General features: G+C 38.3%; 1 protein-coding gene across 4 annotated transcripts in view; it reads right to left on the bottom strand.

Moving 5' to 3' along the window:
• Positions 1-5730: 5730 nt before the first annotated feature.
• Positions 5731-19233, bottom strand: part of LOC100033268 (sulfotransferase 1C3-like) — a 40136-nt gene continuing 26633 nt past the window's right edge. For all 4 annotated transcript variants that reach the window (XM_007476659.2, XM_016427680.2, XM_056813868.1 and 1 more), the window contains 5 exons: positions 15798-16012; positions 11439-11565; positions 8891-8985; positions 7337-7517; positions 5731-7217 (listed from right to left, as the gene is read on the bottom strand). In XM_007476659.2, the coding sequence (XP_007476721.2) occupies positions 7102-7217; positions 7337-7517; positions 8891-8985; positions 11439-11565; positions 15798-16012 (734 nt within the window). In that variant the 3' untranslated portion in view covers positions 5731-7101. The remainder of the gene's footprint in view (positions 7218-7336; positions 7518-8890; positions 8986-11438; positions 11566-15797; positions 16013-19233) is intronic.

Raw genomic sequence — 19233 nt, forward strand, 5'->3', positions numbered from 1 at the left:
GTGGTTCAAGGACTTGTTATAGTTTGGGGGTTTTGGTTTTCTTTTCAGAATTGATTCATATACCTCATAACTCAGTTAAGTAACTCAGGGTGATTCTAGTGTTGGTCAACACCCTCCTAAGTGGGAATTGTATAACTATTCTAAAATTCAAGGTTTAAGATCTTTTAAAACAATTTTAGGAAGAGAAAATCACCAATACCCTGAATCAAGAAGGTGGATCTTTTGGAAAAGGTGACATAAGGATACCTAGAGAAACCACACACTACATCAAGAGATCCAGAATGAACTTTGGGATACAATGAACTGAACTGAAGGGGGTTGAAACTATCATTTATTCTGAATGTAAACTCTTATGCCAAATGAGGAGTGTCTTCTAACTGGCTCTTTGTCAATACATCTGTCAATCATTTTTTTGTTGTTTTCTTTCTCCTTTTTTCTTTTCTTCTTATCCTCAAATTGTTGTAATTTCCTCTATAAAAAGTGTAATATTTTATATGCCTCTAGTAAGAGAATCTTTAGATGTATAAACTGGATATGTGAAATGATCCATTGGAGAGACTAGGCATGTTAATCTTCCCCAAAGACCCCAAGTGAGGAGATTTTAACATGCTTAACTCCCAATAAAATCACAGGGGGAATTTTCTAAAGTAAATTTCTCTCTCTCCCTTGTTGCTCTCTTGATATTACCTGGAGGCCAAATACCAGTGAGTAAATTGAGATAGGCAAGCTACTGCCAAGGGAAGTTAAGAATCATGAAACAGGAAGCAATATTGTCAAGAATATCAGCAGACAGCAGTTACTTACCAGGCACTCTCCTCCTGAGTGGCCCCGGCAAATTAAGAAACTATGGTTGGCTCCTGAGATGTGATGTGTGAGAGTTAGTGGGTGAATAAAAGACTTTATAAGGTAAGGCTAGGAGAAAGTAGGAGTCTTTTGGGTGCTCTTGATGGTGCTGACTGGACCTGTGGTGGAGTGTAGCAAGGAGGCCCACAACTGTGGCACAGATTAGCCAGCTAACTCCCCACTTTTTTGTCTCCTTCCTCCTCCTCCTCCTTTTGATTTAATACAATTGTTAAGCTATCTCTAGCCTCATAATTTTTGATTCTTACATGGCAGTTGCTCACTGCTCTTCTCACACAGGAGGAACTAATACTGTCTCTATGGGAAATCAACACGCAGATATTTCAGCTAAGCTTGCAGACTTTAAATGACCTGTATTAATTTTGACTCTGACATCTAATGATGAACCAAATTTTTATCTCTTATAAATAACAGGAAGTGGAGAAGTGGAAGTAGAGGTTTGAAATGAGACAGATAAATGCAGTTTAGGAATCTTTAGAAGAAAATTCCTACTTCCCAGAAGTTGCTACCATCAAATTTAGGGTTCACAGAAGTGGCCACATTGGTAGTCAGGGGATTGTGCACTTCCTTAAAAGAGTTTGGGTGGCCACAGTTATTAGCAACATAGCCTCTCATATGTGTGCCTCTTGTCAGACTTGCCAGGTATATAATTGGCATGCTTTCCATGCCAAGGCTTTTGGTGAGCATCCCCTACCTTACACACTTTTTGAACATTTAAAAATTGATTCCATCAGTATGCCTGAAGTTGGACATTGTAAAGTTTGTCTTGTTATGATGTTCCAACTCACTAGATGTATAGAAGCCTTCTCTGGTACTCTGGTACAACTTTTGTTGCTAAAACCTTATTGAAGGAGATTATTTCCTTATTTGGTCCCCATTTGCACACATTGACTCAGATAAGGGAATTCATTTTACTAATTCTGCTTTAACATAGATTTATTCTTGTTTGGGAATTACTCCCAAATTCCATACACCCTACTATCACCAGAGCTTAGACCAAGTTGAATGTGGGAGTAGAGACTTAAAACCATAACTGACAAACTATGTCCTGAGACTCATTGGAAAGTGGCCTGACATTTTCTCCTTAGTCCTACAGCAGACCTAGGAGAAATCTATGTCTCCCTATTAGAAATGTTTTTTTGGACATCCCCCTATTCAGGACAAACATTTTTTCCTCTCCATATGCATTATTTCTAGGTGGGGATAGCTCTTTCCCTTCTTATATTCAGGGATTACATGTCATGATGAATGAACTTCAGCAGTACAAGCAGGATCCTTGAACTTCTCACTCCATGATCTATACTGTTAAATTTATGGTTGGACTGAATATATTTAATTGGTCACCAGGGATTTAATTTCTAAATCCCAAAATGAATTACTAAAGTCAAATGGAATTTATGGTAGTTTATTTTACAATAGAGGGAAGATATTAAAGAAGAGATAAAGAGAAGAAAAGGGGAGAGAAAGACAGAGAGAGACAGAGAGATAGAGAGACAGAGACAGAGACAGAGACAGAGAGAAAGAGCGCTTCATCTTCCTCTGAGCCAGGTAGAAATTCTAAGGCCCCAGTCAGGGGAAAGGAGTCTCAAGACGATGGGCCTTTTCTAGAGGCTGATGCCTCCAGAAAGGCCAAGGAAAAGAAGTCAACCTTTACATTCACCACATATCAGTTCAATCAGCAGATTCTTTATCAGCCACAACACCAGCAGAACTGCTTCCTACAGGAGGCTCCACTCCAAGTGTGTCTCTTTCAAACTCTCAGAAGAATAACCAATCCTGTTCAGGCCCTTGTCTCTTTCTTTAAAGATCTTTTTTTTCTTAACAAAACCAATGTAACTAAAATCAGAAGGGAAACAACAAATTGGGGAAAAAATCTTCATAGAAACCTCTGACAAAGGTTTAATTACTAAAATTTATAAAGAGCTAAATAAATTGTACAAAAAATCAAGCCATTCTCCAATTGATAAATGGGCAAGGGACATGGATAGGCAGTTCTCAGATGAAGAAATCAAAACTATTAATAAGCACATGAAGAAGTGTTCTAAATCTCTTATAATCAGAGAGATGCAAATCAAAACAACTCTTAGGTATCACCTCACACCTAGCAGATTGGCTAACATGATAGCAAAGGAAAGTAATGAATGCTGGAGGGGATGTGGCAAAGTCAGGACATTAATGCATTGCTGGTGGAGTTGTGAATTGATCCAGCCATTCTGGAGGGCAATTTGGAACTATGCCCAAAGGGTGATAAAAGACTGTCTGCCCTTTGATCCAGCCATAGCACTGCTGGGTCTGTACCCCAAAGAGATAATGGACAAAAAGACTTGTACAAGAATATTCATAGCTGCGCTCTTTGTGGTGGCCAAAAATTGGAAAATGAGGGGATGCCCATCAATTGAAGAATGGCTGAACAAATTGTGGTATATGTTGGTGATGGAATACTATTGTGCTCAAAGGAATAATAAAGTGGAGGAATTCCATGGAGACTGGAACAACCTCTAGGAAGTGATGCAGAGCGAGAGGAGCAGAACCAGGAGAACATTGTACACAGAGACTAATACACTGTGGTATAATCGAACGTAATGGACTTCTCCATTAGTGGCAGTGTAATGTCCCTGAACAATCTGCAGGGATCTAGGAGAAAAAACACTATTCATAAGCAGAGGATAAACTGTGGGAGTAGAAACACCGAGAAAAACCAACTGCCTGACTACAGAGGTTGAGGGGACATGACAGAGGAGAGACTCTAAACGACCACTCTAATGCAAATATTAACAATATGGCAATGGGTTTGAATCAAGAACACATGTGATACCCAGTGGAATCACGCATCGGCTATGGGGGGTGAAGAGGAAAAGAAAATGATCTTTGTCTTTAATGAATAATGCTTGGAAATGATCAAATAAAATATTATAAAATTTAAAAAAAATCTTTTTTCTTGTATCACTTCCCCTAATTTTTTACATCTACCAATCATATCTGACACTCCACTCCAGGACTCCCCATTCTTTCACACATGGATCACAGACCTCCCATTCAATGTATGAAATCGCTGTTCATACCTTTTCATGGTCAAAATCCAAAATGGGTAGATCGCCATACTCAACTTTAAGTACTTTGCTTACATTTTGGGGGATTAAAATCTAAAAATAGACAGGGGATTACAATTTAATCTTCACAATCAAGGAAGAGCTAAGTAGCTAAGTACCTTCATTGTTAAAATCAGGGAAGAGCTAAATCTAATTTTCACAATCCCCCCTCATGATCATTGGGAGACTAGTCTCCCCATTGATCATTACATAATCATCTTGTACCCCTAAAAACTTCTAACTACAGATGTATACAGATGTATTTCACTTTCTAAAAGGAAATTGCAATAGTTAGAGATAAGAGGGAAATAGAAAAGAGAGAAAGAAAAACCAATGCTTTGCTAGGCACATTGACAAAAAGCCAAATTAGGGGGCAGTCCCCTTTGTTATAAATATGCTATTTACAATAAATGTGCAGTCCCCTTATGTTCAATTTATTGCACCCAAAAGTTCATTCTGGATCTTCTTGATACAGTATAGGTTTCTGCAAGCATCTTTCTTCAAAGAGTTTATTCTCTGGACTCAACAAGTTAACAAGCTTCTTTTCCTGAAATTCATCTCAAACAAAATTTTTAATCTTGGATTTTTTATTAAAATACAATACAATCCTCCTGAAGAGGGTATTCATCAACACCTGGATCAACTCAAAGTAGTTGAGTTATGGGTGTATGAGTCAATTGTCATAAGAAAAATCCAAAAACATAAAAGAAAAATAGAGGGGAAAATTAAGCTTTTGAGAGAAATAAAAAACTAAAAATCAGAATAAAAATATAAAAACTACATACATAAAATTTCTGAATTAAAAAAGAATAAATTAATAATAAGGCATTGTTATTAGGGTCCAATTAAAGTAAATTTCTGCCCTACAAATCTGTAGAGGGAAAATTGTAGTAATGTTGTATTTACCCATTATAAGTCAGGACTACAGGAAAGTGCCATGTCTTAAGAGAGGAAAATAAAAACTAGATTTTTGTGGGAAAGGGATAGTGTCATTTCCTGGTCTGATATTTCATCATTTCTCAGGGATAGGGGAGCCAGACTAGCCAATTGTTAGGTACTTTCATAGAAAAGTATTTTACAAGGAGTGTGGTTCAAGGAGTCCTGCATCTTAACATATGTCAAGTGCCGCAACTTCGAGTCTCACACTAGGTTCAAGTTCTTTCATATTGGTGTAGAAGTTCCTCAATCCCACGTGGATTGGTTTCCTTTTGATCTGTGTGCTCTTTTGGCACTTTTCAGGTTAAATCTGTGTTTCTATGGCACTATGTAAATAAAATCTGTACTTGTTAATTTGGCTGTATACTGGCTCTAACCACATTTTTGGGGTGTTTGGGTGTGGTCCTTTTAAATTTTTTAATACAATTAACTCTTCTAGGTGAAAAGGCAGAGTGGAACAAGGCTAAAACTTAATACAATCACTCTCTCTAGCAGGGCTACTTCTTCAGGTTTTTTTCACAGCTAGTTAACACTCCAGTCAGTTTTGCCAGTGAGGGTTGGCTAATTGGGTTTATTGTTCCCTAGGGCAAGGGAGAATTGGAAATAACAAATTTACTTCTTCAGCTGATTTGTGTAGATTCAAAATAAGCTATTAAAAGCTGACTTAGGGATAGTCAGCTAAATCCAATCTTCACAATACCCAAGAGATAATGTATATATAAAGAATTTTCAGAGAACTGGTGGAAATCAGCCTGCTTCAGAATGTCCTTCTAAGTGTGGCTTACTACTCTGACTGCAAGGTCTTCTCCAAGGGAAGGTACAATAAGGAGCAAAGAAAGAGAGGGCCAGCAGAAGGTAAAAATTTATTTGAATCTTGAAGAAAACCAGGAAGCTTTGAGACTGACATGAGAAGGGAGGACATTACTGACAAAAGGGAAGGTCATTGTAAAATCACAGAGAGTTGAAGGTGAAGAACAGCAACAAGCCAATACAGTTGTTTTTTAGGATGCATGGAAGTTTCAAAATACTCGAAAATAATAGAGTCCGGATTATTAAGGACTTTGAAAGTCAAACAATGGCATTTATTCTGCCATTCTTGGAGGGAAACAGGGAGCCTCTGGAATTCATTGAATAGAGAGGGGTGACACAGACTTGAGTTTTAGGGAAACCACCTTGGCAGGTAAGTAGGGAATAGACTAGTCAAATGCCGTGGTCAGGGTTGTGCCTCACTCACAACTCCAGGGTTCCTGACTGGTGGCTGGCGAATGATCAGTCAAAATAAATAACAAGCTGAAGACAGATTAATCATTATGGTCATGGGACTGCTTTGAAGCTTGACAGCCACTCCACTGTCCTAGGCTTGATTTTTATTTTTATACCCGTTTTCTTGGCATGCAGATTACATTACCTAACACACATGTTCAAGAGAGACAATTAGAAAAGTGATACATTAACTTTTAACAAATCACTTGATTAACATTCTATATTTTTGTATTATGATTACAGACAGAATACAAGATAAATGATTTTGTCATAGGTGGCTTAATTTTCTCATTACCCTGTGAGAAGTTTTGAGCTTACAAACAATCAAGGAAAATTACTTATTGCTTTTAATAAAATGGAATAATTAATCAGCAGTTCTTAGAAGACAATTCAACAATCATATCATTGAGGCTGAGGGGTACTGGGAGCATAATTCAAATTTAGACTGGTCATTTCTCAGGGTTCTTACTAGGGAGTTTCCCACTGGCAAGTTACTGGTTTGTGAAGTCAAGTCACTGCGGCATATTGAAGCTTGATGTACTCAAACTTATTGTATGAGCCTCTATGATTGATTTCTGTGCTGGCTTCATGAGAATTGGTTTCTATAAGTGGGGAAGTTCTGGGCTTGGCCTGTAGCTGCAGTTTTGCTGGGAATTATATACCTAAGTAAATCCTGTACTAGGGTAGTGACAATAGAAGTGGAGAAGAGTTCTTGGTGTAGATTTTTGCTGCTGGTGCTGCTTTCTGGTGGTGGATTCTGTATAGCTGAGGTGCTAGGCTTCTGTGGGGACTCCAGAAGGGTAAAGAGGCCCTGGGCTGCCAAAAGTTTTAAAAATAGGAGGTGATTCAGAGCTGGCCAGATACAGGGAATAGGGGTGTGGCATTATGGTAAAACATCACTATAATGATCAGCTTGAGGACAAGAGAAAGGGTCTGGTTTTTGTTTTCCTGGTCAGTCCAGAGACCAGGGGAATTTAAAGGTGAGTTCTCTCATCTCTGCCTGGTAGACATTATTGAATCTGACATCCTGATCTTGGGAGAAGTATTCCTTCCAGTTTCCAGTCATGCCTAAAGGGAGAAAAGGACACAGTGAAATTCTGTGAGAAGTGAAGACCCTTCTTCTCCCCGGTGGAGGCTTGGGAGAACCCCCCATACAGGTGTCCTTCCCCAGTTGAACCCCTCCTTACCTTTCCTGAAAAACTTTCCCTTACTGTGGTCATAGACCTCACAAGAGATCGTGGAAAAGTTGAGCTGGTCATTTTGACTCATGAAGGAAAAGGTGCTGTGATACAGGATGCTCTTGAGATACTCCGGTTCTAGGTGCTGGCCCAGGAATTTGGCCAGGCTCTGGATAGCTTGGTAAGGTTCCTTGGAAATGGGGAGCACGGATAAGGCTGAGGCTTCATAGCACCCAGCCTCCCTTCCTCCCTCACAAAGGCATCTTCATAATCCCTACTACCCTTGAGCTTAAAGGTTAAGCTCCCTGGAGAAGCTGAAAGAAACCAAACTCAGGGATTCTGAAGGCAGGGTTGAAAATCAGAGGCCAAGACTAGAGATAGGGGAGCAAGTACTCACTACCTATAACCATTGGTGTATCCATATCTATGCATGTGTTTATAAGCATATATCTATGTATATGTATGTAATGCATGTGAATGAGAACATATATGTCTATTTATGAAAGTATGTGTAATTATGTGTGTATAAACTATATGCATGTAATTGTAACAATGTGCATGCATTTGGGATTGTGTCAATATGTTTATGAGTACATGTATATGTTTGTGAGAGTATGTTTGTGGATATGTGGATATGTGATTTAAGTGTTTGTTAATATGAGTTTGCATAAATGTTTATGAGTATATGACCGCATTGGCAAAGATGTAGGACATGTACCCCAGCATACTGGAGGGGACTGCTATCTCCACAGTGCCACCCCTCTGTCCAGCAAAACAATGTGAGCACTTCCTCCCTCCACTCTCTGGGGTAATGTAGGAGTCTCATAGGCAGCTTGAAGGTAGTGTTTGGGCATGTGATCCCTAAAAGGTTTGCCAGTGCTGACATATGATGTTTGGGGGATATGTGTATATGTGAATATGTATATCTCTATATTTGAGAGAGTATATGTGATTACATGTGAAAATATGTTTATGTTTCTTTGTGACTACATTTTTTGTGATTATGGGGCTATTATGAGGATTATATTAATTTGTGATCTAGTAGATAGGTATATGAATGTACATGTGTTTTAAGGATGTATTTGTGGAGATGTATGCATTTACATGTGTTTGGGAATATGTGATATATGTATTGCATATGCATGTATGTATGCATATTCTTGTTGGAGATTATATATGCTTTACATATATACATATATATATGTATATATATATATATATATCCCTGTGGTACAATGTGTCTATACATATGTTTCTGGAGGCATGATTCTGCTCACTTTATACCCAAGCATCCCAACACCATGTGCTTGTGTCCCTGGGTGTTTTGGACATCTGGGAAGATCTCAGTGGAGTTAGTAATCCAGCATGTAAAGTTTTCAATTGGGAAAATGCTGATGGCTAAAGTGAGGTACACTGACCATCCCTCATTTCTAATAGAGGCATCACCAGGATTGGTTGAGGCCAAGAAGGAAAAGACCCATAAGAATAAAATGTGAAGAGGCTATGAAATCCAGTACTGATGACTGAGCACAGGGAAATATGGTGGAGAAATGTTGGTCTTACCTGGGACAGGTCTTCATAAGTGATCACAAAGAAATTTAGTTCATGCCGGACACCTAGCCAGCCCTTTATGTGGTTAAACCAGGAACCATAATGCACTGAGGGAGAGAAGGCAGAGAGAGGATCAATGGCATGCTCCCAAGCCATGCCCAGAAGCACCCTGACTCTGACCATGGGAGTGCCCAGACACCCACCTTTAACATGGCCCAGAGGACAGGAAGGCATATGTTTCAGGCACAGAATAAAATCACAAACTATCTAATCTTTCTAAAGTCAATAGCAGTGTTCTCAATGCTTAGAAAACTTCCTAGCAACTTGGCACTGTTAGTGTTTGTTCAGAATTGTTGAGTATGAAACAGAAGGAATTAGATGGGAAAAAAAACCCTGACTGTCATCAGAAAGTCCCTGAGGCAGAATCCATGGTCTGCCACTTACCACTTGTATGACATAGAGAAAGTCATCTAACCTCTAGGTCCCTATTTCCTCATTTGTTAAATAGTAAGGAGAAAAATAAGTCTTGGTATAGTGCCTGCTTTGTACCAAGTACTATGCCAAATGCTTTCCATAGATTATCTCATTTAATACTGAAAATAACCTAGCAAGGTACTATTTATTATTAGGCCCATTGTACACTTGAGGAAACTGAGGCAAATAGCATTTGCTCATGGTTACACAGCCCCTAAGTTTCTGAGGTAGAAGTTAGACTCAGTCTTCCAAATTCCAACTCTAATCTTTTCATAAATATGTCATTTAGATAAATTCTGAGGATTTTTCTAGCTCTAAATGGACTATTCTATGATTTCTAGAAGGGACAAATGGGGATTTCATTTGTGACTCTGCTCATATCCCATGGAAAGTCAGAGTGTTCTCTCATTTGGTTGACCTACTAATCATATCTTAGACTAGAGGTCTACCGTGTGGAACACAACACTACTGACTGCAAGTTATACCAATTAAAATGTAAAGGGAAAAACTAAATCAGTATAAAACCCAGAGGGATCCTTATGTTTGATTTAGTGGATCCCATTTCTAGTTGAGTTTAATCCCATTGTCTTAGACATAAGTTTGCCATCTTTTCCTAATTTTAACAGAGCAGATGGGGAAGAGTAAAGGTAGGAGAAGCTTATGGTCTCTCTGGCCCTTCTACTGCTCCTGTCCCATCAACTGCAGGGGGTCTTGGGGAGAAACAGGACTCCCATAACCACAAGCTGCATCCAAAAATAACTCTATCTCCCTATCCAGAATCTGGAATATTCCCCTTGTAAAAAAAATAGTAATGGTGAACTACACAAAATAGATAGAAAAACTGTTCAAAACTATTTAACTCGCCAATCAGGTTCAAACTGTACATATACTTTTGATAGATGTAATCAAAAGTATCCTCAGTGATGAAATGAAGCTCAAATGTGAACTTCCCTTTTAAAGAGACTCTTATTATAAAAATAAAATATTTACTGAAATATATAATGATAACAAGGATTTCTAATTCTAAGGGATTCTATATCCACCCAAATAAACTCCCAGGTTCCACAAGGAACCACTTCTCCTGTGTTTCACAGGCTATACTACTCCTCCCTGATATGACTAACCCAAATTTATACTATCTAAATAAAAACTACCACTATTATCCTTAAACTTCTTAACTTCACCTTCAAATTATAAAATGGCAAAGGCTAGCTGGTTGAGTCTCAACAAGAATCAAGTTAGGACTCTGAGTCTTAACAGACCCAACCAAAGACCAGGTTTTTCTTTGGTCTTCTCAGAGTTAAACAATCTATAAAAACCACAATAGATATTTAATAGTGTTTCCCAAGTTGGGAAAGGGAAACACTGAGCTGCTTCAGATCTTTCCCTCAGACAGAGAGGTAAAGATGTTACCTCCTCCAGCCCTGAGAGAGAGTCTCTGAGAGTATGTCTCTGCCAACTGTCAGAGAGCAACTCCCAACTGCCAGAGAGAGTAATCGACATAGAAAAAGGTTTATAACTGTTAGCAGTTGAAATTAACATGCTCTCTCAGTTCTGCTTCAAACTCCAGTTCTTTTCTCAAACCAGCCACTTTACTTCTTATCTCTAAACTAATAAAACAATACTTATTTTCTAATATAATCCTTATACCTCCACAATAAGATAAAACTTGCCACTGATAAAATTATAGAATCTTACAGTATGGATCTAACAGTCCCTGGAATAAAGCATCCCTTCTAACTCTAGTTTCTACTTGAAGTCTTCCAGTGAAGAATTTCTCCCACTGGAAGAGTGAAGTCCTCAATACCAGAATAAGTTCTTTACACTTTTGGATAGCTCTGATTATTGAAAGTAACTAGGTATTGGTAATATTTTAGGTGACTTTATATGTATAATGGATATTATAGTTCTTGCCTTCTCAATGGGGTAAAAGAGGGAGTAGGAGAGAGAATTTGGAACTCAAAATTAAAATTAAAGGATTAATGATGAATAAGAATTAGGACTGCTCTCAAAAGAGCTTACAGCTTGGCAGTGTTTTCTTCCCTATGAGTTCTGCTCCCACCACCCTACATTCCCAGATATAAACCTTTGCCTTCAAGGAACTGATCAAAGAAGTCATCAAAGGAGCTGAAATCTGGCATAAAGTTGGCAAATTTATGAAAGTGATAGAAGGAGACGAGGACATCCTTTGGGTTCCGTGCCACATATACCACCTAAGGAAAAGCCAAATGAAGAAATGATAGGAAGAATCTTGAAATTCTGGGTCAACTTCTAGAAATTGTTACCTAAACAATTTTCTAAAAGCATCCCCTTTATGTCTACTTACTAATTCCCCTTTCTCTCATTTCCCATTCCCATATATAACCATAGAATTCAAGATCATTCAAGCTTAGCAAATCCTAAAATTCAATTTATAGGATCAAAAGATAAAGAGAAGCTAAAAGAAAACTTAGGAATAATATAATCCAACATCCTTACTTTAGAGAAACTGAATTCTAGAGAAGGAAGTGATAACTAGAGAAGGAAGCCATAACTAGAGTAGGTCAACTGGTGCTTTTTCAAAGGGCATTAAACTTTAGAGGATGCTGACAACACTAGTACTACTATGGCCTGCAGAAACAATTGAGCCAAGCATTTAGCAAGAATAGATCTTTTTTTCTTTTTGTTAACACTTACCTTCTATCTTAGTATCAGTTCTAAAACAGAAGAGCTACAAAGGCTAAGTAATTGTGATTAAGTGACTTGCCTAGATTCATACTGCTAAAAGTGTCTAATCCAGATCTGAACCCTGATCCTCCTGACTCCAAGTTTGACACTCTATTCACTGTGCTACCTAACCTTGCCAAGAATACTTCTTTATAAAATAGTAAACTACTGGATGCTCTCTGTGACCCCAACTCCTACTAACAATGACCATACCAAGATGAGCTCCACTCTGGCCTGGCCCCATTCTCCTCCCTTTTGTTTCAATGGCTTCCCCAGCAGAAACCTGAAGGGGTCTAGGCCTCTCTGTCCATGGAGACTGTGTCCTAGAGTCTCTGTCTCCACTAATAATACATTAGTATCCCCAGAGCTGGTTAATTATTTAAAAAAAACATGGAGCAACCCACATGAAGTTATGAAGAGTAAAACAAGCGGAATCAAAAGAATATGATTCGTGTGTTACATAGTTTTATATATACAAATATCTTTTTGTGAACTTATATCTTCAATAGTGCAGGGAGAGTATAGGTAGGAGTTACAAAGTATTTTAACATAATAAGAAAGAAATTGAAGAAATAAAATATTATTCTGAAAAAAGAATGTTAGTTGATTGAGTAGATCATTTGTAAATTTTGTCAACAATTCACCTTGACAAATATTGTTGTTTTCAGTCAATGAGCATTTATTAATCACCTACTATGTGTCAAGCACTGTGCTAAGGCTACTGGGGACACAAAAAGAGATAAGAGATAGGTCCTGCCCTCAAGGTGTACATAAGGTAAATTTGAAGTCATTTCAGAGGGAAGGTATTTCAGGGAACTAGAAAGGCTTCTTATAAACAATGGGATTTGAGCTTTCTCCTTAGCTTGTTACAATCTCCATTCTAACCTCTTCCATTGTAAATTGCTCTCTCCCAAATTACCAATGACCTCTTAGTTGCCAAAACCAATGGTCTCAATCTTAATCCTCCATGGCCCCTCTATATCCTTTGACAATGTTGATCCTCTTCTTCTTCATAGTCTTTTCTCTCAAGGATTTTGGTACACACTCTCCTCTATACCACTCTCTTCTATCTAACTACCCCATTTCTGTCTATTTTACTGGATCCTCCTCTAAGTCAAGCCTTCTTAGCATGGGTATTCCTCGCAGTTCTATCCTGAGATCTCTTCTCTTCTCCATTCATACTACCATATTTGGTGATATCTTCAGCTCCCATGGATTTAATTATATCCTCTTTGCTGAGGACTCTCAAATCTACCTATGCTACCTCACTCTCTAATGACTTCTAATATAGCATCTCTAACTGCCTTTCAGACATCTTGAATTGGATGTCAAGACTCCTCACTATTTCTCAACCCATCCATCATAACCAATTTCTTGTCAAATTCTGTGGATTTCACCTTCGCAACAGCTCCCAAATACACTTCCTCTCCTCTGAAACTGCCACACTTCTAGTGCAGACCCTCATCACCTTGTGCCTGGACTCTTGAAATAACTGCTGGTAGGTCTGCCTGCCTCAAAGCCCTCCCCACTCCAATCCAATCCTCCATCCATACACTAAAGTGCCACACAGATTCTACCACGTCACCTCCCTACTCAAATTCTAGTGATTCCCTATCACTTGTAGGATCAAATTTAAAATCTTCAACTTGTTCAAAGCCCTTCAAAATCTAGTCCCCTCCTCCCTTTCCAATCTACCTACACCTTATTCCCTGCTGTGTACTCTTCCATCTAATAACCCTGTTCTCCTGCCTATCACACAAACAAGATACTTTATCTCTCTGCTCTGAGCATTTTCTCTAGCTATCTCCCATGCCTGTAATGCTCTTTCCTCTTCTCTGACTATTGACCTTTATTGGCTTCCTGTAAGTACAGACTAAAATCCCTCCTATACTAAGCCTTCCTCAAGTCCTCTTAGTTCTGCTGCCTTCCCTCTGATAATTATGTCCCATTTATCCTATATATAGCTTCCTTTACAGATAACTGTTGACATGTTGTTTCCCCCATTGGACTGTGAGCACATTGAGGGCAGAGACTGTCATATGCCTCTTTTTGGATTCCTGGAGCTTAGCAGAGTGACTGGCATCTAGTAGTTGCTTAATAAATGTTTATTAGTTTCTTGTAAGCATGAAGGGAGCCAGGGAAACCAGGAGGCAGAGTGTTCTATGCCTGCATGATGGCCTATGAAAACAAAGAGATTCATGAGGAATGGGAACAGTAAGGGACCACTATAGTTGGATTTTGTAGAGTGCTTAGAGGGGAGTAAGATGTAAAAAGTCAGGAAAGGTAGGAAGGTGTCATATTGTAAAAGAATTTTAAAGCCAAAGAGAGAATTATATGTATATGTGTTCCTGGAGATAATAAAGAGCCACTGAACTTTATTAAGTAGGGGAGTAAAATGATCAGACCTATGCTTACGGAACATTTAGGAAGCTGGGTAGAGGATGACCTCTTGAGAGGGGAGACTTACTTTGTCCACTGCACTACCTTTGAAGTTCTTTTCTGAAACATAATCAAAGGATCCTAACTCTAGATTTGGATCAGACCTAAGAGGCTGCCTAGTTTAACTCCTTCATTTTATAGATTAAGAAACTAAGGCAGAGGTTAAATGACTTGTCCAAGGGCATAAGTCTCAGAGGGGCAATTTGAACCTAGGTGTTTTGGATTCTTTCCACAAGACAAGCATAATTAAGACCTCATGTCTTACTTAACTGATTGATACAATGTGGACTTAATAAGTGTCCAGGATCTTAGGCCTGCATGCTATATTCCTCTTATTTTCTTCTTCCTCTTAAAAACAAACAAACAAACAAAAAACCCTTTCTTTCTGTCTTAGTAACAAATCTAAGGCAGAAGTGCAAGGGCTAGGCAAACAGGGTAAAGTGATTTATCCAAGGTACCAAAGCATCACAATTCAAAAAAAAGTGATAGAAGGTCACTAAATGAATGGAGGTCACTGAGTACAAACTTCTCATTTAAAAAAGAAGAAACAGAGAGACAGAAAAGTTAGGTGACTTGCCCAGTAACCCAGCAAGCAAAGGTGAGATAGTATTTGAATCTTTCATCTTCCTGCTTCCAAGTTCAATGCTCTACCAACTTTACCATCTACAGCCTGTCAACCATCTTGTCATATTCCACTTACAAATTTGATTTCTTCCACCCTAACTGGAAGCTTCTATTCCTCATCTACATATGGCAAGGCCCCAGCATTTGGTTCTTGAATCTTGCTACTGGAGATTCTACATTAGTTCCCAGTCTGCTCTAGCATCAATCACTTTAAAATTTATATATATATATATATATATATATATATATATATGTGTGTGTGTGTGTGTATAGATAGATATCAAAAACATACATTTATGTCATAGATACATATATATGTATAAACTGTGATTTTTTTATAAATGTATAATATTGGTAGACATGTATTTTTTATTCTAAGCTGAATAAACACCAAATAAATAAGCAATTCCACATACACAGAAAAAAGTGGATTGTCCATGAAATTGCAGGTGCATAGAATATACTTTTCTTTTAAAGTATATAATAAATCCATCAAGTGGCTTTTAAAACTGTCTTGATTCTCCATTCTTCCTTTCTGCTTTTCTGTTCTCCTCTCTTCATTTAAAAAAAAAAAAGATGCTTTAATGGCCCTCTTTTCTTTTTGTTTTACTTTCTCCTATTCTGTCTCTAAATCCTATTTTGCTTTTTAAAAGCCTCTGGGCCCAATCTTACTTACTCGAACCTTGGAGTTTTTTAGGTTAGGGATTAAAAATTTGGCCTGGAGGTGAGTGGTCATGATGCGTGGTCTGGACTTCTCATTCTCCATCACACTTTTGAAGACTTGTCTGTGTTCAAGCCAGGGGATCTTAACAAAGGTAGGTATGGTGCTTTGGTTCTGGATATCATCTTTGTTGAAAATGAGGCTCAGGATATGCTGTACCCAGATTGTACCTGCAAGAGAAAAGAAAGAAAATGGTTTTAAAGGCTTAAACTCCCACTATGGCCAAGAGTGGCACCCTCTCCCCCATGAGGAGGGGCCACACCTCCTCTCATTCCTCATTCCAAAGAAGTTGGTGGCCACTGCCTCCACAGCTTGTCCCCAAGCACAATTCTAATGAAGTGTAAGAAAGGAACCTAAAAATATGCCAGCAGAACAAAGAGAAGCAGATCTGGCAAGCTGGAGAATTCTGCAGAAATGAGGGAAGGGCAGAAAGGAGAGAGAATTCTGGGGAAAGGAGTGGAAGTGAGCTGAAAGATCAGTTGAAAAGTAGAAAAGTTGAAAAGATTCTTCTCCTCTCAGAGAAGTTACCAGGAAGGTGGACTGGGTGGATCTCTGAACCGACACTCATCTCCTCCTGTGAAAGCTTGACCCAATACCCCAAGAAGACAACTAAGAGATTAGGACTTCAACTGGAAACTTTTCACTAAAAGAAAGATTTCCTCCAGATCCCCTAAAGTCCTAGACTGGTTACAGTTGCCAAGGTAGCTAGAGAGCCAGGGCTTCTTCACTAACTGAACCCAGGGGGTCAGATCAACAAAGCCTGATCTGTCAGACTTTTGGGAAAAGGGGTTTCAGTTATTCTGGGGACCCCCTGCACCCTCTTCCCTTCTGCCTCATTCCTAAACTCATCTGCCCTATCCCTTACCTTGTTCCCTTAGAATAAAACAGCTTAATAAGAACAAGTGACTGACTCCAACACATCTAGAGAGAAACTTGAAGTTGTGGGGAGGGAAGTGACATTCCTCTCCCCAGGGAGAAAGAAGCTAACTGTTTAGCCAAGATCTCTGAGGGAACAGAAGCTAAGGTCTTGAAAGGCAACCAGAGAGTGGTTTTTCAGGGAGAGTTGAGGAAGGAAGATAATCCATCCCCTCTCTCTCTACTTGACTCTACTCCATCTTTACCTCACTCTGGTCCTGACCCAGCAGGGAGGGAAGACTCCATTCTCTCCTTGCCCTCATCTTAGAGTTATATTACAGAAGATTAAATTCAACTTCAGTATATCCTTACTTCTTCCCTTTTCAGAGTATTCCAGGTCAGGACAAAAGATAACAGGCCTTTAATTAGGTGAACACCAGAAATTTAGCAAAGATTATATTTGATGTAGATAAAGGTCTACTTGTCAACTCCCTACTTTCATCTGATAGGAAAGAATGCATCAAGGGGCAAATTCCTCCCTCTTTCCCAAAATGAATTAAGAGTCCCCCCCTTTTAAATATTCATTTCCATTCAATAAATAATGTATCATTAGAAGAACACGTTGATTCCTGGAGATGATTGGTCTAAGACAAAGGAGATAAAGATATGATTGAGCAACTATTAAAAATGTTAACCTGAAACTGGGTAAATAAATGCCTTGATTTTCTTCTTTGGAGTCCTATAAATGTTACCTAAAATTTTCTTGGAGCAGAGAAAATTGAAGGGCATTAGGTAACATTGCTATTTGGATATCTCCTTACTCTAAATCAGAATGACTTGGAATTAGATTAATCATAAATTAAATAATCTAATAAAATTAATCTTGAATTGAAATAGTTTCTGGCAGACTGGTATCTAAACACAGAGTACAAAATTAATTTTTTCTTTAATAATATGAAGTATGATGGATGATTATGAATATGAATTATGAATTCCATAAAATTGAGAGAAGCAGTGAAGTGTTAAACCATTTGAAAGAAAAATTTGGCAAGACCACTAAGCAAAATGGTCCCACAGACAATTCAAAGATGAAAATCGAAGGAGATTTAAACAAAAGAAAAATGGAGATTTGCAAAAATTCACTATAACAAACTATCCTCCACCAAAGATAGTGGAACCTCTATGCCAGGACCTTAACATAAAAGTTCTTGGTGTGCTTCTAGAAGAGGTAGAAATGAAATTAAAGGGGAAAATAGGAGAAAACAATTGGATTGAGCCAAATTAATAAAGAGAGCTATGCTGGGGTAATACAACTGTGAGGGAATTGAGAGACTAAGAATTTGTGCTATGTACTGGAGTTACAAAGACAAGGGTAGGGGAAGGGAAAGGAAAACATTTATTAAGCACTTGATAAATACTATCTCAGTTAACTGTCAAAACAGTCTCGGAAACTCAGTTCTTTTATTATCTCCATTTTATTGTTGAGTGACTTGCCCAGGGTCACACATTTTAGAAATGTCTGAGGCTGCCTTTAAACTCAGGTCTTTCTAACTCCAACCCAGGGTTCTTTCCCCTGTACCACCAAGCCCTTGTAACTGCGAAAATGTGGGTTTCAAAACTGTGAATTGCCAAACTGTAAAGATAATTTTTAGTGTCTTGATTTAAATCAAAAATAAGTGGTCACCATGGGAAAAATTCCAAATATGAAAATACCCAAGTCAGCTGGGTTTTATGTAGATTTTAATTAATACAAATGAAGGAATTAAGGAAAGGGAGAGAGAGATTAGAGAGTAAATAGTATGAAGGGCCTAGGCCAAATGGCCTAGGCCTCAGCCTTAAGAGAGACTAGTCAGTCTTTAATCACTCACCACAAGATCATCCTAAAGCAAAACTCCAGTCCTTCACTAAAATCCTCAACTCCTGAACTGAATTCAGAGAGCCAGCTCCTCCAACTAACTCTAAACTCCAACTAAATTCAGAGATCCAGCTCCTCCAAACTAACTCCAAACTCTAACCTAAGTTCAGAGCCAGCTCCTTTTAAAGAGAAATTTATCTTATGTCACCTCCTCTAAATTTTCACATCTACCAATCACAGTACATGTTTTCCCCAGGACTGACCATTCTTAGGTCACATCTTCTTTTGTTATCACCTTCTCTGATTAGATTATATCTTCTGAGTATTTCACATCTCTTTGCTAAACTTGCTCTTTGTAAGTTGCTTGACCTTTTAGTGATTAATTTAACCTTTGTACGTACTTAGTACCCTTTTGTATTAGATCTAAAAATAGACCTAGCTCAGGGTTTTTGCTTCACTATAAGTATGAGTTGGGGACTTTTCATTGTTCAGTAAGGAGTTTACAACTTTATCTTCCCCTAAAGTATGACTAAGTATGGGTGGAGTAATGTTAAAATTCCCAATACATTCCTGGTCAAGTACCTCCATTTGTTACAATAAGGGAATAGCTTAACCAAATCTTCTATGGTAGAGTCTGAGCAGTTTTTAAGATTCACACCCTAAAGGATATTAAATTCTCCT

Source organism: Monodelphis domestica, chromosome 1 (assembly GCF_027887165.1).
Source record: "Monodelphis domestica isolate mMonDom1 chromosome 1, mMonDom1.pri, whole genome shotgun sequence".
NCBI lineage: Eukaryota > Metazoa > Chordata > Mammalia > Didelphimorphia > Didelphidae > Monodelphis > Monodelphis domestica.